The 21,814-nt window shown below is 33.1% G+C and overlaps 1 protein-coding gene across 7 annotated transcripts in view; it reads right to left on the bottom strand.

The window, feature by feature from the left end:
* LOC127735182 (uncharacterized) overlaps positions 1-21,814 on the bottom strand; it is a 131,341-nt gene that overhangs the window by 27,003 nt on the left and 82,524 nt on the right. For 6 of the 7 annotated variants that reach the window (XM_052245288.1, XM_052245283.1, XM_052245281.1 and 3 more), the window contains 25 exons: positions 21,127-21,414; positions 20,412-20,681; positions 19,833-20,042; positions 18,936-19,235; positions 18,489-18,644; positions 18,098-18,280; positions 16,862-17,023; positions 16,460-16,672; positions 15,856-16,035; positions 15,116-15,388; positions 14,405-14,539; positions 13,710-13,934; positions 13,368-13,499; positions 12,764-12,928; positions 12,330-12,452; positions 10,841-11,012; positions 9,513-9,688; positions 8,770-8,961; positions 8,323-8,544; positions 8,059-8,079; positions 5,784-6,037; positions 5,115-5,335; positions 4,611-4,831; positions 3,984-4,124; positions 3,315-3,479 (listed from right to left, as the gene is read on the bottom strand). In XM_052245288.1, coding sequence (XP_052101248.1) covers positions 3,315-3,479; positions 3,984-4,124; positions 4,611-4,831; positions 5,115-5,335; positions 5,784-6,037; positions 8,059-8,079; positions 8,323-8,544; positions 8,770-8,961; positions 9,513-9,688; positions 10,841-11,012; positions 12,330-12,452; positions 12,764-12,928; positions 13,368-13,499; positions 13,710-13,934; positions 14,405-14,539; positions 15,116-15,388; positions 15,856-16,035; positions 16,460-16,672; positions 16,862-17,023; positions 18,098-18,280; positions 18,489-18,644; positions 18,936-19,235; positions 19,833-20,042; positions 20,412-20,681; positions 21,127-21,414 — 4,800 coding nt within the window. The remainder of the gene's footprint in view (positions 1-3,314; positions 3,480-3,983; positions 4,125-4,610; positions 4,832-5,114; positions 5,336-5,783; positions 6,038-8,058; positions 8,080-8,322; positions 8,545-8,769; positions 8,962-9,512; positions 9,689-10,840; positions 11,013-12,329; positions 12,453-12,763; positions 12,929-13,367; positions 13,500-13,709; positions 13,935-14,404; positions 14,540-15,115; positions 15,389-15,855; positions 16,036-16,459; positions 16,673-16,861; positions 17,024-18,097; positions 18,281-18,488; positions 18,645-18,935; positions 19,236-19,832; positions 20,043-20,411; positions 20,682-21,126; positions 21,415-21,814) is intronic. The other variant, XM_052245282.1, reaches the window with a different exon arrangement.

The following is a 21,814-nucleotide window of genomic DNA, read 5'->3' on the forward strand; positions in this document are numbered from 1 at the left end:
AGGATAAAATCATAATTATTAGTATTAGATATTAGATATTATAATGATATCTAAGATAATAACAATAAACTGCAAAATTTTTGTAAAAATACTAACTCAGGGGCAACAACCCAACAACGGGTTGTCGGATTCGTCTGAAAATTTCAGGGCAGATAAATCTAAATCTGATGAACATTTTTGCCACCTGTCAGATTTGCTCTAAATGCTTTAGTTTCAGAGATATAAACCAAAAACTGCATTTTACCCCTATGCTCTATTTTTAACCAAGTCGACCATGATGGTTGGACGGCGGGGTCATCGGACAAATTTTTTTAAACTAGATACCCTAATAATGATTATGGCCAAGTATGGTCAAATTTGTCTCAGTAGTTTCAGAGAAGAAGATTTTTGTAAAAGATTACAAAAATTTACAAAAGATTATTAAAAATTGACTATTAAGGGCAATAACTCCTAAAGGGGTCGACTTATTTGTAGATCTTACTTTACTGAACATTATTGCTGTTTACAGTTTATCTCTATTTATAATAATATTCAAGATAATAACCAATAAAATGCTCCGCTGGGGCGCAGCTTGATACGACCGCAGAGGTCGAACCCTGAACAGTTGGGGCAAGTATGGACACAACATTCAAGCTTGATACAGCACTGAATTTGGATTGTAATTAAATATTTGACACAGCATAGGTTTCTGACACAGAATGAAAGTGGTCTAAGAACTTAAAAATTTTCAATTTACCTATTCATACATGTGATGGACTGTGAAACTCAGATCAGGAGATTGGGAAATTTTGGTCAGGAGATTAGGACTCAGATCAGGAGGTTTTTAATCGACATTAATTTTGTTGTAAATGTAACCGTGTGCTGTAAAAATGGTCTTTTAAAGTGTGTTTTCTTCAACTTTCCATCCAATTTATTATGTTTATAGTACCCTTGTACTTATAAAGTTTCTCCATCTTTATATTCTACATGTTCAATCTAACATTGTATTTTTCCAGTATGTTCTTTAAATTTTTTACTTCATATTCTATAAAACAATCATTGCAACCAGAACATTTGTTTAGCTATCTGCAAATAGTTTTTATTTTTTATTTTTTCTCTTGCAAATAGTTTATATTTGCAAACTCAGAAAATCATTTTATCTGTAAAATTAGGGTCATAGTTATTATATAAATTTCAATTTAAGCCTTGAAAGGAAGTCTAGAATCCTCAAATAATTTTCAAATTATTATTTTTTTATTTGTCCTAAGACATTTAAAATCATTTAATAACCATCCTTTTATGATTATTTGTTCAATTTATATTTTATTTATATTCTTTTAAAAATTTTCATTATTAAAAGGAAAGTAACTTAAAACAGGATAAATCAAGGGAAGTAACCCAATAAATACACAGTTTTTGTTACACAACGGCAGTTAGCCTGAGGTAAAAATCGTTGATTACCTGTATGTTTGACACCCAAGCTGACAAGTGAAGCCATATAATTATGCATGTTAATTGATTTACAGGTAAAATATAACTTCAGGTAATGTCAGTTACACCAGATGCCTGAGATGATATGTTGGGCAGAAATTTTTCATTCATGAAAAATTTCATACACGGGATTTTTTCCTCTTCAACGGGAGGTCGGGAGGAGACCCCTGAAAACGGGATTATTGTACTCCCGTCGGGAGGTTCACATGTATGCCTATTCAAACCATATCATTATTATTTGCTTTTATATATAAATCAGAAATAACCAATTTAAAATGGAAAATGTTAAAGAAAAAAAAGGAAAAAAAAATCCCCCCCCCCAATTTTTTGAACCCCCTTATGATTCATCACCCCCAAACTCAATCCCAGCTTTCCCTTTGTGGTATGGTACCTTGCAGTACAATTTCAGAGAGATTCATACACTTGAACACAAGTTATTGTCTGGAAACTAGAAAAATGCTTGTTTTTTGGCCCCTTTTTGGCCCCAAATTCCTAAACGTTTAGGGCAATTACCCCCAAACTCAATTCCAGCTTTCCCTTTGTGATATGGAACCTTGCAGTACAATTTCATAAAGATCCATACACTTACACACAAGTTATTGTCCTGAAACTAGAAAAATGCATGTTTTTTTTGCCCTTTTATGGCCCCTAATTACTAAAATTTTGAGGGAAAACCCCCAAAATCAATCCCAGCCTTCCCTTTGTGATATGGAACCTTGTAGTACAATTTCATAAAGATCCATACACTTACAAACAAGTTATTGTCATGAAACTAGAAAAATGCTTGTTTTTTGCCCCTTTTTTGCCCCTAATTCCTAAAATTTGGAGGAAATTACCCCAAAAATCAATCCCAGTATTCCCTTTGTGATATGGAACCTTGTAGTACAATTTCATAAAGATCCATACACTTACAAACAAGATATTGTCATGAAACTAGAAAAATGCTTGTTTTTTGCCCCTTTTTGGCCCCCAATTCCTAAAATTTGGAGGCAATTACCCCCAAAATCAATCCCAGCATTCCCTTTGTGATATGGAACCTTGTGGTACAATGTCAGAGAGATCCATACACTTACACACAAGTTATGTCTGGAAGTTACAAAAATGCTTATTTTTGGCCCCTTTTGGCCCCTAATTCCTTAACTGTTAGTACCATAACCCCCAAAATCAATCCCCACCTTCCTTTTGTGGTATTGAACCTTATGGCAAAATTTCATTGAGATCCATTCACTTAAACTAAAGTTAGAGTGCGAAAACTAATGTGTATTCGGACGACGACGCCGGACGACGACGACGACGACGACGACGCCAACGTCATACCAATATACGACCACAAAAATTTTTTTGCGGTCGTATAAAAACTGCAAAATTTCCCTAAATTTACCAATTCAGGGGCAGCAACCCAACAACAGGTTGTCAGATTTGTCTGAAAATTTCAGGGCAGATAGATCTTGACCTGATAATCAGTTTTACCCATGTCAGATTTACTCTAAATGCTTTGGTTTCAGAGATATAAGCCAAAATCTACATTTTACCCCTATGTTCTATTTTTAGCCATGGCGGCCATCTTGGTTGGTTGGCGGGGTCATCGGACACATTTTAAAACTAGATACCCTAATGATGATTGTGGCCAAGTTTGGTTAAATTTGGCCCAGTGGTTTCAGAGGAGAAGATTTTTGTAAAAAGCTAACGACGACGGACGACGACGGACGACGGACGCCAAGTGATGAGAAAAGCTCACTTGGCCTTTTGGGCCAGGTGAGCTAAAAAGTTCTATACAGTTGTAACAATTCCAGTCAGTATAATCTTTTGAACAAAAGTTTCACTTATAAAATGACTATCTTTACCTGTAGAGTTCCTGAATGTTCCAGCAGGACATTTGACCTGAATTGTTGTTCCAGCCGGACAATAGTGGCCAGGTGGACAGAGGCCATTGTTTGGATATGTTCCTGTAGGTGAGGGGGCAGCACTGGCAGCACCACCTTCACAGAAATATCCTGCATCACAGCCACCTGAAAAGGAATTAAAAAATTCCTGTAAAGGGCACCATTGAAAACATTGAAACATTTTTGATTCATGATCTTGAAACTAGAATTATGCAAAATCCTAAAACAAATTATTATATACTCACCATCTACTATCCAAAATGTATCTTACTTATTAGGTAAATAACATTTTTTTAACAAATAACTGTTTAAGAATGTTCTTGTATAACCATTGAGCCTACTTGAATGGTAGCTGTTCCCCAAGAACAATTAATATATTGCATTACATATTGGATAGCCATTGTTTAATTCTTTACAATATTTAACAAATGACCCGAAAACCTTAACTATTATATAGAATAGCTGTTGCCCAATCCTTCACAATATTTGCTATCAATACCATTAAATATAACAGGCATAAAAGTTGTTGCCTAAGCAGCCTAATCCTTCACAATATTTGCTTACAAATCCATTTAATATCATGGTTGCCCAATCCTTTACAAAATTGCATACAAAACCATTAAATATTACCTGTAGGATAGCTGTTGCCTAATCCTTCACAATATTTGCCTACAGAGCAATCAACACAATGAGATTCCATACTCATTCCTGTAAGGTTGTTGTATGTACCATTTGGACAAGGTATAACATCACCAGTTGGGCAATAATATCCTGTAAAATATCAATTTTATAAACTATCCATTAACTATTCATAGATCCAGAGGGCTGTATAGCCAGTCAAGGTCGTTAAAAACTCCCATCATCATAGATCCAGATATCATTGCCATTATTGAAATTGTGCTCTATTAATTTGGTTTGGTTATTACTTCCAACAATACTAATAAATATTTATTTATACCATATAAAACAAAAAAACCTGGTTCCAGCTGGTCTCTAAAAAATGCCAATTGTCTTGCAAGGTTTGTATTCCTCAAGTTTTATTCTATCATACATTCAGTGCAAGCTGCAAGACTCTATCTCATGATAAGTCCTTTCAATCATAAGTTCTGGTATAATTGTCATTATTTTATAGTTTATAAACATGCACCATATGACTTATTCATCTGATTGTCAGTTTGCTTTAATAGTTATAAATGTTTCAAATTTGAAAGTCAAATTTACCAAAATGTACTTTGGAAAAGCTAGGACATAACCTACCTGATTGGCAGTCCACTGGATTTGTCATGTTTGATTCTGGACACATTTTTCCTGCAGGACAGATTTTACAGCTGGCTTGTCCCTGGCTGTCTTGGTAGTATCCTATGTCACATCCTAATTCAAACAATGATCCTTCTACACAGTAATGTCCCGTGGGACAGATGTAACCTTCTGCTGGCATGATGGGAACAGCTTGTGTGGCTCCTCCAGTACATACGTATCTGTAACAACAAAATGACGATCTCTGATTCACTTTGACTTGAAACATCTCAAAATCATTATGGGTCTTAACAACAACAACGAAATGTGGATAATGGAATGTCATAGTAAATTTAATTGTCATAAATTTCAGGTCAGCATTTGTCAAATTTTTAAGTCAGCATTTGTCATAAAGTTTCAGATCTGACAGTAGGATTTATTATGTTATCAGATAAAAAAGATTATAAAAAAACAATACTTTTTTTTTTCGAGGGGGGGGGGGGGGCTAAACATCAGCATACTTACCCCTCTGTACAATTTGGAGGAGATGGATTTTTGGTGTAAGCATCCACATTACAGTATTTTCCTCTTGGACATGGTTGACAGTCACTTTCTTGTGATACTTGTAGATTAATGGAGAATGTTCCAATTGGACAAGGTGTTGGGTAGGCTGTGCCGTTGGTACAGTAATATCCCATGGGACAGAAATCATTCCCACTGTACGTACTGTTGTTGGAATGATCAACCTGAAATTGTTAGTAAAAAGTGTCTTACGAAGACATCTCTTCAGTTGACTTCTTCTCATTGTTGTTTGCTTTAATATCCGGTGTGAAATTTGATGCTTTTAATACAAAACTAAAGTATATAAAATTTAGTCTAGAGGAAGCATGTATCTTATAACCATTTACATATTTTATCTAAAGAATTACCTTTTTAACCTTAGTCCTATAACTGTGTAATGAATAAATATCTAATTAAATGATGTCATTTTAAGCAAAGTTAATAAACAAACTAAGATACAAGAAAACATAACACAAGAGCATCCAGCAAGCTCAGACAGGTTTGAAAAACATTTTGCACGACTTTTCATTATAAGAATATTCAGAAATTACAATGCACCAATATTGATATCAAAATAAACTTTTATAATTGTCCATAAAAAATGATAACCCAATATAAAGGAATTTAGCTTACAAGGTGATTAACAGGAGTTGGTAATTCAGCGCCACCTGTACAATAATATCCTCCATAACACTCTCCAGCAGGGGTAGATAATCCTGCCACATCACAATAATATCCAGCTGTACACAGAGTACAGTTGTCCATGGAAGGATAGTAAAGGTCTGGTCCAAATGTTCCTACTGGACATGGGTTGCTCTGTCCAGAGATAGTACCTTCTGGACACCAGTATCCAGCTGGACATGGAGTTGGGTTCACAACAGCTACACCTGTATAAGCAAATGGATAAAAATGCTAACTTATTTATATGTGAACCTTTAAATGATGTATCTGAGACACTGTTACATTCTTTGATTCAATTTTTAAAACTGACTCCAGTGAAAAGTAAACGATTATTCATTAGAAGAAATAATGTGAAAATGTAAAACCATTAATTGGAAATTTTAAAACACAAACTTTATAACTTTCATTAGCCATACAAATGCACAAGAATTATTTGGAGGATTTATTTTTCTGTAACGTATAATAGTTATAGCTTGGTTCATATAATGACCATGAAAATGTAATAACCATTCTCTTGTGGTTGTGGCCTGTAATCTATTTCTCACATAAAGAGATATTTTCTTATCACACTGTAGTGTGTGATACAAAAAAATGTGTTCATTTGATTGGCTTATGAACCAATATTGAAACATTTTCATTGGCTATTTGTTAGGTCATTGATGTGATACAAAAAATGTGTTAATTTGATTGGCTTAGAACAAATATTGCAACATTTTCCTTGGCTATTTGTTAGGTCATTGATGACTTTCAAAGGTCAAAACAAAGTATATTTACTTCATGGCAATGGAGATATGTGATTTCTTCAATAATATACCAAACCCTCACAATTGTCACCTGAAATTCTTATTTTTGTCAAATTTTAATACATTCTGAAGCATACAAAAAGTTTTAAAATGTCGCTGAAACAAAAATATGATGTAATACTGGTATGTGCAAAAGACTAGATCAAGGAGTCACAGACTTTTCTTTTTAACGCAAAGAGAGTGTTTACCATATTAAAGAGAAATAGGTTTAACAATTCCTGAGAAAGTTAAAAGTATCTCATTCTATGTAAAACCTATAATTATGCTACCAAAACACTAGAATCAGGCTAATTCTTATTGCTAGAACTTTCTTGTATTCCTTAAATTTTTTAAAAATATACCACACTGATCTGTGTCCACACTTGTTTAAATATAAGTTATAAAATGTATTAGGTTCACAAGAATTGGTACATGTATAATAGACATGCTGGTCAAGTATTTATACAACAAATGTATTTCGAAACATGCAGTGTTAATTGAAATTGAAGAGTCAGTATACAACATGAAAAATAAAGAGTTAGGACAATTTAATGTTAAACCTAAAATAAATGGACAATGAACTGAACAAAATATTGAAGCATTAATGATGCAATACAATAAGATACTACATTAAAGGTACACATCTATAAAAACACACAAGTTAAAACAAGTTAAAACAAAACATGAAGCTCATATACAACCCTTTTGAACTTGAATAAAAGACAAACGACCTTGACTATCCAAGAGGGTCTTGCATGGTCGAATAAAAGGAGATGTCGGGTATACATTAATGAGAGAGTAATCAAATAACAGGGGGCAAGACATCCAGAAAACATCATATAGTTTTAAACAATAAACAGTTGTCCATGCAACATGCCATGTCCTAAATCATGCCTAGTTTAGATCTCTAGTAAACAAATTTAACAGTAACAGTAACAGTAGTAAGTAAGATCTGCCATAAGTATCCAATTCTCTTTGAATTTGTTTATCAATTTAAAAAATAAAACATTTTTCTTTCAACTTTTTAAACTTCAACAGATAACTAATGAAATTCGACACCAAAAGTGATTGTCAAGTGGAACCAAATTTAGGTCAGCTGCTGGAACTCAAAACTAATACTTAACTGTGAATATAAACAGTAATGGGATTTTATATTTGGTAAAAATAAGAGTTTTAAAATATTCATAGCCCCAAATGTACACAGGATAAGTATGGGCAAGGAGTCTACAAATCTAAGATTTCAGATAAAAGAAAAGTCATTTCATCTTTTAAATAGCTGGGTTAAATAAAAGATACAAGTTTGGTTAGTGGGAAAATTAGGTACATATGAGGTCACATAATACTGAGGAAAAACAGTGAGATGTTAAAATGTGCTATTATTAATCAAAATAATTCATAACATATTATACATTTATACATTTTGCTACAAAAATCATGCAATTTACCGTTTACATAGGATACATTTCCTGAAAATCAAATTATGTATTAACATAATGCATCAAAAATATATGGAAACAGAATTAATTTATTTACCACTAATACCAATACCATAAAAATAGTTTATGAAAGAAAGTAAGAGCACCAGAAAGTAATGTCTCCCTCAATAATGATAATTTTTCTGATAGCATTTAAATAATACAAAATCACCAGCAACAATTTTCAAGTTTTAACATTTCAAAAATAGTTTCCATTAAACTTTGACCTCTCACCTGATATTGCATCACAGTAGTACCCAGCAGGACATATGTCACAGTAGTCTTTTCCATCATTGAATTGGTAGGTTCCATTAGGACATATCGTTGAGGAGACAGAGCCTTGGAGACAATAATGACCTTTCCAGCACAAAAGGTCAGATGGTGTGGTAGTATCTTGACCTCCAGGACAGTAGTAACCAGCTGTGCATTGTCCAGTTGGGGCATCATTTCCTAATCCTGAAAAGATATTTATAACAATATTATTAACATGTTTCCTGTGTAAGGATGCTAACACAAAAGTTACCTCACATGCCATGGTAAAGGAAAACCATTTCAATATTCCAAGTACAATCTGCAGCTAAATACAGTTCTACACATACTAATCTTCATCATATACCATTTAATGTGTCATAAAATATTAGACTGAAAATATATCAAACAAAATACATTAAATAACATTACCTTGACAGTAATGGCCAGCAGTACAGTTCAAGCAGTCAGACTCAGCGGCATTGTTCTCAAAGGCAGCAAAGGTACCAGCAGGACAAGGAACAGGTATAGCTGTTCCCGTGGGGCAATAGTGTCCAGTAGGACATATATACTGGATTGATGTTGCACTGGTTCCATTACAGTACCACCCAGCAGTACAACTACCTAAAATCATAGAATTTGTCTGTCTATTTAAAGTACTTTTAAATTCAATAATATGATATGAGGAATATGCTGCAATGCTACATGAAATGATAGAAATATTTCTGGCTTGAAAATATTGTTCTAAAAGTATAGTTTTAGTGCTCAACAAATTTGTGACTTTTAGAACAGCATGAATAGGAAATTTATAATATGACATTGTGCTTCATTTATTTGTTTTATTCTTACAATCAGTAAATACAAAAAGCATAAACTTTCAATTTAGTTTACAATACCATAGTCTATTATTGTGCTAAATACATGTATGTTTAAAAAATGCATTTGAGCGTTATGTACCAATAGCCATACAATTGGAATAAAAATATCTTTCCATTCACTTCATTCTGTTTATTCAAATGATTTCAAAACATTAAAAACATTTTGATAAAAGTACTTTCATTTAAGTTTCTTCTTTCTTTTTGATTTGTCCCTTTAAGAAGCCTTTCGTTATTTTTTTCTTTTTGACTGGTGTTCAAAACTTTGAAATAATAAATAAACTTCAATATGATTCATACCTGTGGGAGTTTGTAATCCTGGTGTTTCACAATATTTTCCTCCATCACATGACACTGGTTTAAATGATCCCTGGGGACAGTAATATCCCATGGGACAGATTCCTCCTGATGACAAGGCATATGACGGACACACACAGTCCCAAAGGGGAGCACATGTGTCATTTCCATAAAGACTACTGTAATAAAGAAAACTTTCAACTTTAGAAACATGGATTTCAACATAAAAAATATGTTTTTAAGGTGGCTAGGATGTCTTCCTCCATCTTGGATTTTGAGGTTACTAAGCAGATAACAATTGGTCTAGATCTTTATTGAAATGTGCAAATTTTGAGAGTAGTATGTAAATTATGTGTAAGACTTTTCATGTTAATATAGAAATTATGTGTTTTATGATATTTACGGCTGTATTTTCTAAAAAACACAATATTTTTGTTTGATTTTTTTTTTTTCAACTTTGCCACATAAGGGGAGGTAACTCAAATAGTAGGGGAGATAACTCAGATAAAGTAATTTTTATATTAGAAAGTGTTGTGAATTTACCTATTTTAATATGTAGCAAGAAAACAAGTCCGGTGACCCCATTTTTTCTTTTTCTTATCTGAAAGCATGTTATAAGAGCTATCTTCTTACATTTTATCTTAAAATTCTATGGTGTAGTTTTCTTTTTATCACACAAAATTGGATTTTCCATGCATAATCTATACAAAATCTGACAATTTTGCAGAACCTGTAGCGTGAAAAAAAGTCTGGTGACCCATACTTTTTATTATATTTTGGAAAGAAGCATGATAAAAACTATATTTTGACAAATTATTAAATTAAAAATTTGATTTTAATTAAGACCCCCTATCCACCTTAAAAGCACATTACTTTAGCATAACTGAGAGTCTGGATGGGGGATCCTTCATTTCTTTTTTTATTAATCTTTTAGAAATTTTTCTCTATATTCTTTATTTATTTTGCCCATTATTCTCTATTCTGTATAATTAACCACTCAATTATTCTCTCATCTTTTTTTTTGGCCTATTTTTGCCTATTGTTTATTGTTTAGCCCTTTATTCTGCACTTTTTGCCCATTATTCTCTATTCTGTAAACCCAACCCAGACCCTCATAACTGTCAGCCTATTGCCCATTGCATTGCTTTTCTTTGCATATCCTCATTAAAGTTAATAAAAAATGCATCAAATTCAATTTCTGTAATACATTTAAAATAAACATTTATATATAACAGTAATATGGTCTTTAATGTAAAGTTCTAAGAGTTTTGGGGAAGAGATTTTTTGACGGCTGAGAAAAACTAATCAACAAAACACTTATAAAAACAAACCTATTAGTTCCGTTGACGCTGACAAGATTTCCAGTATCAAATGGTCGTATTTGGTATGATTTACCACCACAGTAAAATCCTGGGTCACATAGGCCATCTGTGAGTGTATTTCCTAGGCCTTCACAATATTCTCCTGGGGGACAGTCCATACAGTCAGTCATAGCTTCACCACCTAGGAATATAGGAATTAGTTATCATTAAAGCAAAATCAGGTATTATCCTTGTATTTGTGTGGTGTGGTAATTTTGCCTTTGTTTTATTTCTCAAATTTTGTTGTAGATTTTGGAAAAAAAATTTGTTTTAAAGCATTTATTAATTTATTCATTTTTCTGTCTTATCTATCTTTTTTTGCACAGACATTCAATTAAACTAGTAATTTAATTAATTTCTAATTTCTAATTGATGGATTGTCCATCCCGTAAACTGAATGCAGTTGCATGTAAAACTGTAAATTCAGACATTAATGTGAAGGTTTTTTTTTATTGTGAAAAACGTGACAGGGTGAATATCTCAATAATAGGATGTAACATTCTGATAACTACATGTAATACATATATCTGTATGCAGATTTTCCTGAAATCACAATAAGTAATCTCACATTTCTATCTCTTTTTTTTCGTCTAAAATTGGAACTGTTTTATTTAAATAGAGTATTAATACATAATACGTTTTGGAATGCTGGTCAGTAGTTACTTGGGGACACTCGCATGTCTAGGTTTTTAACCAATCAGCAATGGGGTTTCCCAGTCACTGCCGCATGTGCTTCTCGTTTACTAATTGTTTTTCGAGATCATACTAATTAACCAATGAGATTCATAGCTAATTTTGAATTAACCAATCAGCGCTTAATTAGCCAGGCTTTTGTTTTATGCACACAGGCTCAACTATTCCTAAAGCAACGCTTGCTTGCAGCAGCCATTATTATTTTACTGGGAAAATATTTTCTTCCCACCCTCCAACTCCCTTAAGGACATTTAATTTTATTTGCTAAAAGATGTATACACATGTATAATACATATGTTTATTTGATAAGAAGCATCAACTTCACATATCTTTTTGTATTGTTTAATTTAGTAGAGTAGTATTGTTTAAAGAACTCACAGTTATTATGTACTTTTTGTTAGGAGTACCACAGTTTTTCAACTTGATTTTGCTTTCTTTGTAAATATGTTTATTGCTTTATTGATATGCAAATAAAATATTAAACTGTGATTCTTTCTCCCAAACCTGTGTCTGTTTACTTTATTCTTTATACTATAACCAGTTGACATTTCTTGGTCCCTTTACTGAACTCTGATAAGTGTAAATCAGGTGCCTTTATCTGCACTGTAACTCTTCAGCATTCGGTCAGGGCACCAAAGACATAGCAGACTGGTTATTGGTACAACTGACATATACACAGCATACTAAGGGAGGATCTAGGTGGGACAGTGTTATGAATTAATGCATTAATAAATGCATGCAATACTTTCTGATTTTACAGTTTTACCTGTATTATTGTAATAAGTTCCAGCTGGACATGGATACTGCATATCAAATTCGGTTCCTATTGGACAGTAGTGACCAGTTGGACAATCTATAGGTGTTATGGTTGCATTCACACAATACTTTCCTGCAAAAAAACAAATTAAAAAATAAATTGAAAAACGCTTTTTTTGGTCGAGATGTCAGAAACCAACTTTTAAGAAAAGAAAACAATTGAAAATGATTTGAATATGATAATGTTATTATATCTGCAAAAGTAAGATTATAAACAAATAAATCTACAGAGCTATATCAAATCATGCAAGATGTTTGGCTTTATAATTTCACAGAATCATAGGTACCTGTAGATTTATTTTGGTACAAGCTAAATTGAGACAACAGTATAGGTATGCTAAACATAATTTAAACATAAATCACATTGCTAAAAATAACTCTTACCGGCTGGACAGTCCAGACATTGATCTTCTCCATCTGTGGGAGCATACTTTCCAGGTGAGCAAGCTGACGGGTAAGTTGAGTTCGAAGGACATTCATAACCTGCTGGACATATGTCACCTGTACCCAGGTATGCCACCATGGAATTTGGTGTGGCAATGTTGACACCTGAATAAAATAGTTACATAATTAGTCCTAATTTCTTTCTTAAATTTTCAATGCTTGGTTTGGACAGTTACGCAGCAAATATACATAAAAAGACTGCTAAAAAGATCAAATTATACTGGTAGCCCTTATATAGAGGCCCTGATTTTTAAGCAACTAAAATTGAACAGTGTTTTACTCAGACAGAATCATACCACATCTTCTTTTAATATCTACTGATTAAACTATTATATTAGAATTTAAAATTTCACAAGCTCAAATACTTTCCTTAATTTTTTTTTAGAAAAAAAACCATATAATTTGTATATACCGGCAGAAAACCTGTATATGCATCCTATTTGCAAACTTGACAGTAAAAATCCTCAAATGTTAACATGACTGTTCAATCTGATAAGAATACATTAACAATTACGTCAAGAAAGAGAACACATTTCAATTATACCTGATACACAATAATATCCTGCATGACAGACATCAGCCGGCTGAGATAATCCTGGCACATCACAGTAATGGCCGCCAGAACATTGTGTACACTCTGTTTCATTGGTTAGTCGGTCACTTGCTCCAAATGTTCCTAAAAAGTAAAACATATTTTCTATAAACATGCATTGCAAACAGTAACATATAAATTCTTTGCCAAAAAACAAAAAAATTAAAGTATTTATCACATATTCACACGGATATGTTTTAATCTTCTGAATACAACTTATATTCATCTGTGTCCTGATCAAAATTTGGGTGGACAAAAATACAAAAGGATAACGGACTTAAAAAAAAGACTTACCTATAGGACATGGAATGTATCCAGATCCAGTTCCTGGTGGACAGTAGTTTCCTTGTGGACAAGGGTCAGCATGTGATCCTGCTGTACAATAGTAACCCTGTGGACAGCTCAGACAAGCTGCGGCTCCTTCGTTCTCCATGTAGGTAGAATCTGGACAAGCTGTTGGGGAACTTGATCCATTGGGACAGAAATTACCAATTGGACATATGTCTCCTGTTGTACTGTCTATAAGAGAGAAGAAAAAAACAAGAACAATGTAAATAGAGAAAAACTCTGATTGTTAATCAAATTCTTATTTATCAAGATGAGAGTATTCCAATAATTGCTGATAAACTCAGAATACTGATCATACATTCTTTCTCATACTATCAGATAATATGCTAATAATGATTTCGCAAATAATTTAATCTTTGATAAAATCCTTGCAAATTAGTTACTTATATACATCTATTTTCAAACAATTTATACTGTGGATTCAATATTATTCGTTGGATACCGATTTTTGTGGGTTTCGTGGGTACAGAAGAACCACCAAATTAAATGTTCAACGAATGACAAATTTTCTATAGGCTTGTGTGCAGACTTTGGCAAAACCACGAAATTAAATATCCACGAACTTGTGAGTTTTCCTTCATCCACGAAAATTGGTACCCACGAAAACAAATGAATCCACAGTATATCTTAACTGTACATACTTGTTGGATTTGGAACACTGGCTCCACCTATACAGTAATATCCCTCCATACATTCTCCTGTTACAGTGTCGTTTCCTGCCTGCTCACAATAGAAGCCTGGTGTACAGGACAAACATTGGGCTAAAGTGGATGTTCCTAAAATATATATGAAAATTTGCTTAAAAAAAATTTACGGTTCAGTAAAATTAAAAGTAACTTATTTTTTGATAAAAAAATAAAAACATATTCCCTATTTGCCCTTTAAAAAAAAATAATCAACATGAACATTCAGTATTAGTATATTCAAACAGGAATAGTCTGCATCAATTATGTCCAGTTTTTGCAAAATTTAAACTAAAATCCAAAGCACTGTAAAATCATAACTTTTTTTGGCATTCAACTTTGTGAGGTACAATTTTCACAAATGTTTAAACTTTTTATGATATTATGACATATTTTCTATCTTAATGCAGTAGATTTGAAAATGGGAAAAAGTAGTGCATCTGACAATATGTTTGTTCTTTTAAATAAAATAAAACTGCTCTAATAGTATTTACCAATTGTGCCCCTGTAATTTCTGACCTTTGAAATGTAATTCAAATTTTGGAATATTGATCACTAAAAAAATTAATATAGGACAAGTATAAAGAACTCTTCAATATTAAATTTGTACCAGACAGTCAATGAATATTATACCTCAACACAACACTCATTTGCTATTAATAGACCTACCTTCAGATGGTTGGTAAGTTCCTTTTGGACATTCGATCGGAGTTGGTGTTCCTTGTGGACAATAGTGCCCAACAGGGCATCTGTAACCATAGGACTGTGCCACTGGACTAGCCTCAGTAGATGCCAGCTCACAGTAATGACCAGCATTACATTCTCCAATTGGCTCCACCAGTCCAGCTGATGGGCAATAATAACCAGGTGTGCAAGGGATACATTCATTGGCATAGCGTAAACCAGTTCCATTGTTGAACGTTCCAAGTGGACAAGAGTTTCCTAAAGTTAACAGAACAGTAAAATTACAACTGAAATCAAACAAAATAAAATTTCTGTACGCACTATATTTTTGTTTTTAGAAGAATTTTTGGAAAAAGTGTATTTTTTAACAATATTTTAAAATATTCATTTCTAAATTGAGTTACTGTGTACTTAGATCACTAGCATTTAAACACTGAGTCTGTGAGTTTGAACCCAAGTATTACAAAGGAGAGTTTGACTCCAATTTTAGTCGACTATGATTGACAAAAGTTGATGGTTCTACCCATGAACTCCAGTTTCCTCCAACAATAAAAACTGGCCAACAAGAAATTGTCAAAAGTGCTGAAAGTGTCGTTAAAACATCAACAATCAATCATCTTGTGTACTTACAGAACAGAGAAGTGTTCCCTTTTTTACAGAAGATGAAAAAGTACATAATTTTTATAAAACATATAATTTTTTGAGAGATCAAAGTTCTGTCTTACCAACAGATAATCCGCCATCACAATACATGCCCTTGGGGCATGATTCACCAGTGACTCCATCAGTAGGTTGTGAAGTATTGGCTCCATTGTAACACAGGTATCCAGGATCACAGTCACCTTGTACAGCAGACAGTCCTGGGTCTTCACAATATTTACCTGGCTCACAGTCTCTGCATTCACCTGTTAATGACAAGAGAAAGATGAAAACCTTCCTGTATTCTAAAAAAAATATTTCTAAACATATTAATTTTGTAAAAAAGTATATTTTTTTTATTTAAGTCCCCACTGATTCAGCTTCTATTTACAGACAGGCAGAATGAAGTTTTCAACTGCCATCCTCTCACTGTCTTTACAAATTTAATTACATGAAGCATTTATTTTTCAACCATTTATGCTGTATATCAAGGCTATCTAATTAAATAAAGCACAATAGTTAATACGTAAAAAAAAAAAACTTATTATCTCAGATACTTTATTTTGCAATAAATCCAACTGTATGACAATTTATTTTTATGATTTTCTACTTTTCCTGTAGTATTAACTATGGGATTTAACAATCTTCCAACAAGATAATTCAAAATTTCATGAATGAAAAATTTCTTACTAGCAGATGCCAACATTGTGATATCGCTATATGTCCCTGAAGGACAAGGATTCTGGTTGGCATATTCTGTTCCTGCAGGACAATAATGTCCTACTGGACATATCTGTGTAAGGCTGGTGATGCCAGTGATATTTCCTGTCTCCCATGGATCACAGTAGAACCTTACATCACATGTCAAACAAGTAGGCCGTGTTGTAGCCCAGTTGTAGTATCCTAGAAAAAATATTCAAATGATTATCTTTTTGATCATTACAGGAAAAACTAAATTATAATGAAACCTTGATCTGTCTATTATACTTTCAATCACATTAAGTTTTTGATATATAAACTTTCAATAGCATTATAGATTCAGAATTTTAGGCAAATAATAAAATAATTACTGAAAAAAAAATTGCCTTTTACCTCTCTCACAAATAATCGGTTGTGGACTCCCTTGAGGACAATATGATCCAGCCGGACATTCATATGAAGTTGGACTGGCTGTAGTTTGTCCCTCTGGACAGTAGTAGCCACCACTACATTCTCCTTGTTCTTTTGTCATACTAAGGGCATCACAGTAGTAACCTATAATGTTAAGTATGGATAAAGAACACCGCAATAAGCATACAACACAAAGACATCAAAAAAGAATTTATAGATCAACATTTGGTCTCCAGCAAGTGTTACTACTAGTAGCTATAGATCAAGCTCAACATTGTCTAAGCCTGGATAAGCTGATAATAATTAATAAGTGAATGCAAATTGCTGCCATCTTTTCAAAACTAGAGGCTCTCAATAGCCTGTGTCACTCACCTGTATCTACTGTGTGTAAAATACGATTAAAATCATAATAGATACCCTAATAATGATTTAGGCCAAGTTTGGTTTAACTTGGCCCAGTAGTTTTAGAGGAGAAGATTTTTGTAAAAAAATCTTAAAAATTTACGAAAAATTGTGAAAAATTGACTTTAAAGGAAAATAACTCCTTAAGGGGTCAATTGACAATTTTGGTCATATTCACCTATTTGTAGATCTTATTTTACTGAACATTCTTGCTGTTTACAGTTTATCTCTATCTATAACAATATTGAAGATAACCAAAAACTGATTCAGGGGCAGCAACCAAACAACAGGTTATCTGATTTGTCTGAAAATTTCAGGGCAGATAGATCTTGATCTGATGAACAATTTCACCTGCTGTCAGATTCTCTAAATGCTTTGGTTTCAGAGATATAAGCCAAAATCTACATTTTACCCCTATGTTCTATTTTTAGCCATGGCGGCCATCTTGGTTGATGGGCGGGGTCATCGGATATATTTTTTAAACTAGATACCCTAAGGATGACTTAGCCCTCCGGGCAAGGTGAGCTAAAAAGGGCTGACTTAGGAATTGGGTACATCTTAAATTTAAATTAAATGTCTAAAACATCTCTCGTTTAACAAAGTTGATTTTTTCTCTCATTATTTCAAAACAAAAAGAAAATATTATTTGGAAAAATTGTATTTTAAGGAAAATAAAGAAGATTTTTTTTTAAATGTTCTATAGGGCCATACTATTTTTTTACATAATAAACATTAGAATAGCAAAAGTACAAGTAAAAGTTTTAATTTTCTTTTAATTTCTTGCAGATCAGATAATCAATTTCTGCATAGTTATACCTGGTGTACATGGTTTACAATCTGTTACATTTGTATTTCCTGTAGAGTTGGAGAAAGTTCCAATTGGACAGGCCGTAAATGTTGCTGATCCTTCTGGACAGTAATAACCTGCAGGACACTCGAAAGCTGAAGGATTGGCTTCAGTCTGACCAGGTGGACAATAGTAGCCAGCATCACATAAACCTATTAAATCCCAAAAAAATAATTCTTATTCATGTTAACTCTTTTATGATATGGAAAATATACTGAGGAATCAAACAGACTTTTATTCTTTTTCTAAATTTTATTGTTAATCACAACTTTGTGCAAAATAAATTCTAAAACTCTCTAAGGAAAACAATTAAGACAAAAATGGACAACATATCATTAAGAATTCAAATGAATTATTTACCTTTAGGTGTGGAAAGTTCATAATCATCACAATACCATCCTGCTGTACAATCAATGGGGGCAGCTGATCCCTCGGGGCAGTAGCTTCCTGGTTGACATTTACCTCCTGTGTAATTAAAGGTTGGACAGGTACACACATCTATATGTGTATAGTTACCTGAAATTAAAATTCAAATAATTCATGTGACAATATTCAGCTATAAACATCCATTGATATTGATTCATTTCGGTAACATATTAAACAAAATAGAAATTGTCTTCAGTAGGTTTCGCATTTTAAGGGACAAACTCAACATTGCCTCTATCCCCAAAAGTTAACTTGATTTGGGTATAGAAATATGGTCATCCACATACTTTTCAGACCTCTTTTAATATAAACAGAAGTACAGAATTGTACAATTATTTCAAAGATTTTCTAAAGTCAGCAAGAGAAAAATTATTAACTTACCAAGAACAATGGGTTGAGCTTGTGAAGCACCACCTGTACAGAACCATCCAGCACTACAATTAGCAGTTGGCTGACTGTTACCCTGATTCTCACAATACATTCCTGGTGTACACAGCAGACATGAGGATACAGACTGTTGGGTAGGCAATGGGTTGTATGTTCCTGCCAGACATGGGTACTCAGTACTATACTGGGTTCCTGCTGGACAATAGTACCCAACAGGGCAAGGGAAGCTGTAGGCATCTGTTGTATTTTCTACACAGTAATAACCACTGGGACATTGGTCACATGAAGCTTTTCCTAAAATAAAAGTTTTTAGATGGCAATAAACTCATCATAGATACCAGGCTTAATTCTTTTTAAGGCAGACAAACGTTTCCTTTTCAAAACACTTTTGTGTGTGTGAAAAGTGAATCAAAAACAACCTTGATATATCATTTGTATGTATCATTTATACTGATTGATTGAAGTTTAACACAGCTTTCAGCACCATTGTGCTATTTCCTGGCAGTCAGTTTTTATGGGTGGAGGAAGCCGAATTGTCTGGAGAAAACCACTAACCTTTGGTAGGACAACTGACAAATCTAGTATATTAAGATTTGAGTTGAGCGCACCTGCCTCATGCTGGATTTGAACTCACAACCTTAGTGTTGACAGGCTAGTGATACAGTAGTTCAACTACTTAGACCAAACAAATATCAATTTTTTTCTAAATTTTAAAACTATCTGGAAACAAAATAAAGTAAGATAGTGGGACAAAAAAATGTAATTTTGCTGACCTCTGTGTGCTGTCAATCATTTAAACTTTATTGCACAATTTTTTAGAAATAAAATCACTAAATAATAGTTGGGCTATCAATGCGCTGTTTGATGAATGCAAATATTACAAAAGCTTACTAGTAGTTAGTGCATATGTTCCAGCAGTACATGGCAGTGGTATGGCAGATCCTTTGGGACAGTAATGTCCTGTTGGACATTCAGCTCCTGTTCCTTTGTTTGGTGAACTATCAGTGGGTGTTGATGTATCCACACCTGATGTACAATAGTGTCCAGCCAGACATTCACCATCCACATTTGGTGAGCCAGGGGTTCCACAAAAATTACCACCTATACAATGCAAAATATATTACAGAAGTTTTTTTTTTTTTAAATTTATTTCTAGAAGGGTTGGTATTTGTTTACCTGCATGTAATTCTTTACTGATTTCTGGAGATTAAGTTTCAGATTTATAACTCACATGCGATAACTATGTATTATAATTTTTTGGTTACTGCTTATAAAGTTTATGGCCCCAGATATTTTTTGGACAACTTTTTATCCAGACATAAAACTATGATAACTTTAATGACTTTAAATTTATCCCTAATTAGATAACCTGTATAATAATTCCCTGACCATGACCACCAAAAATATTCAAGCAGAAATGGCTATACTTAACAAGTCATATACAATGTCATTTGAATATATTATTTTTACCTGTACAAGGTGTACATTCACTCTCCTGTATCAATCCAGTCGTGTTACCAAAAGATCCAGTAGGACAAGGTTGTAGATCTGCTCCTGTTCCTGTAGGACAATAATAGCCCTGAGTACAGATATCAGCCCTATCACGATTCACACAATAATACCCAGCAGGACAGGTATAACATGCTGACGCTCCTGTATGGTTCATGTATGTTCCGTTACCACATGGGGTTGGCATGGAGGACCCTACTTCACAGTAGTAACCTTCTGGACAAATATCTCCTACAATATACATCAAAAGTGGTAAAAATTAAAATTATTGAGCATGAAAGTAAAATTTATAAAAGTTTTTTAAAGTTGTTATTTTTTTTTGTTTATGGTTGAAGTTCGTAATATATGGCTTTTATATATGCACAAGATAAGAATTTTCTTTCTATATACATACATACATATACATTTGATTTTTACTGTCACTTTTAAAAAATGTCAATTTGAAATATTAAAAGAGATGTATTTAAGAAAGTAAAATTATAAAGCCTTAATTTTTTACTTGTTTTCCAATTTGTTATACTTTATAACAATAATGATTATGATATTGTGAAAATCAAAGTACTATTTAGAGTTTCTATAATTTATCTTATTCTGTCATGTACCTGTTACACCATCAGTTGGTGCTGAGATATTAGCTCTGAGTGTACAATAATATTTAGCATTACATTAAACATACCTGTTACACCATCTGTTGGTGCTGAGATGTTAGCTCTGAGTGTACAATAATATCCAGCATCACACATATTTGTTACAACAGTCTTCCCAGTTGTCTCACAATAATACCCAGGACTACAATGGATACAGTCATCTTCCATTCCCATGCCAGTCTCATTCAGGAAGGTACCAGAAGGACAGGGAACTGGGGTGGATGTTCCCTCTGGGCAGTAGTTTCCAGCTGGACAATAATCTCCAAAGGTCTTATTGACTGGTGCTATTTCCTCTGATCCTAAAGTGCAGTAATGTCCTGAAAAACATATCAAATGTTTTCTTGTAAGATTGACATTAACTCTGCATTATTTTATGTAAATTTGGTCTTGTATTCCTAATTCTAGGTTAATAAGCATGCTATTGATGAAATGCAAAATTTTGTATTGACGGATAGATATTTTGACTCAACTTGTTAAAGGGTGAATTGTTCTTTTGAAAACTTTTATGTAAATAACAGTTATAATTCATATCTGCCATGATAGACATATTTTATTGGAACATACTAGAACAAAACACTTGCTGCTAGTATTGATAGGAGAAATTACAGGAATGTTTTTAATTAAAACTATTTGAACCTGGTTACCACCTGCTGCAGATTCATTGATACCAATTTTTGTAGATTTTGTGGTTACAGTGGAACCAAGAATTTAAGAGTT

This window comes from Mytilus californianus, unplaced genomic scaffold (assembly GCF_021869535.1).
Source record: "Mytilus californianus isolate M0D057914Y unplaced genomic scaffold, xbMytCali1.0.p SCAF_3, whole genome shotgun sequence".
Lineage (NCBI taxonomy): Eukaryota > Metazoa > Mollusca > Bivalvia > Mytilida > Mytilidae > Mytilus > Mytilus californianus.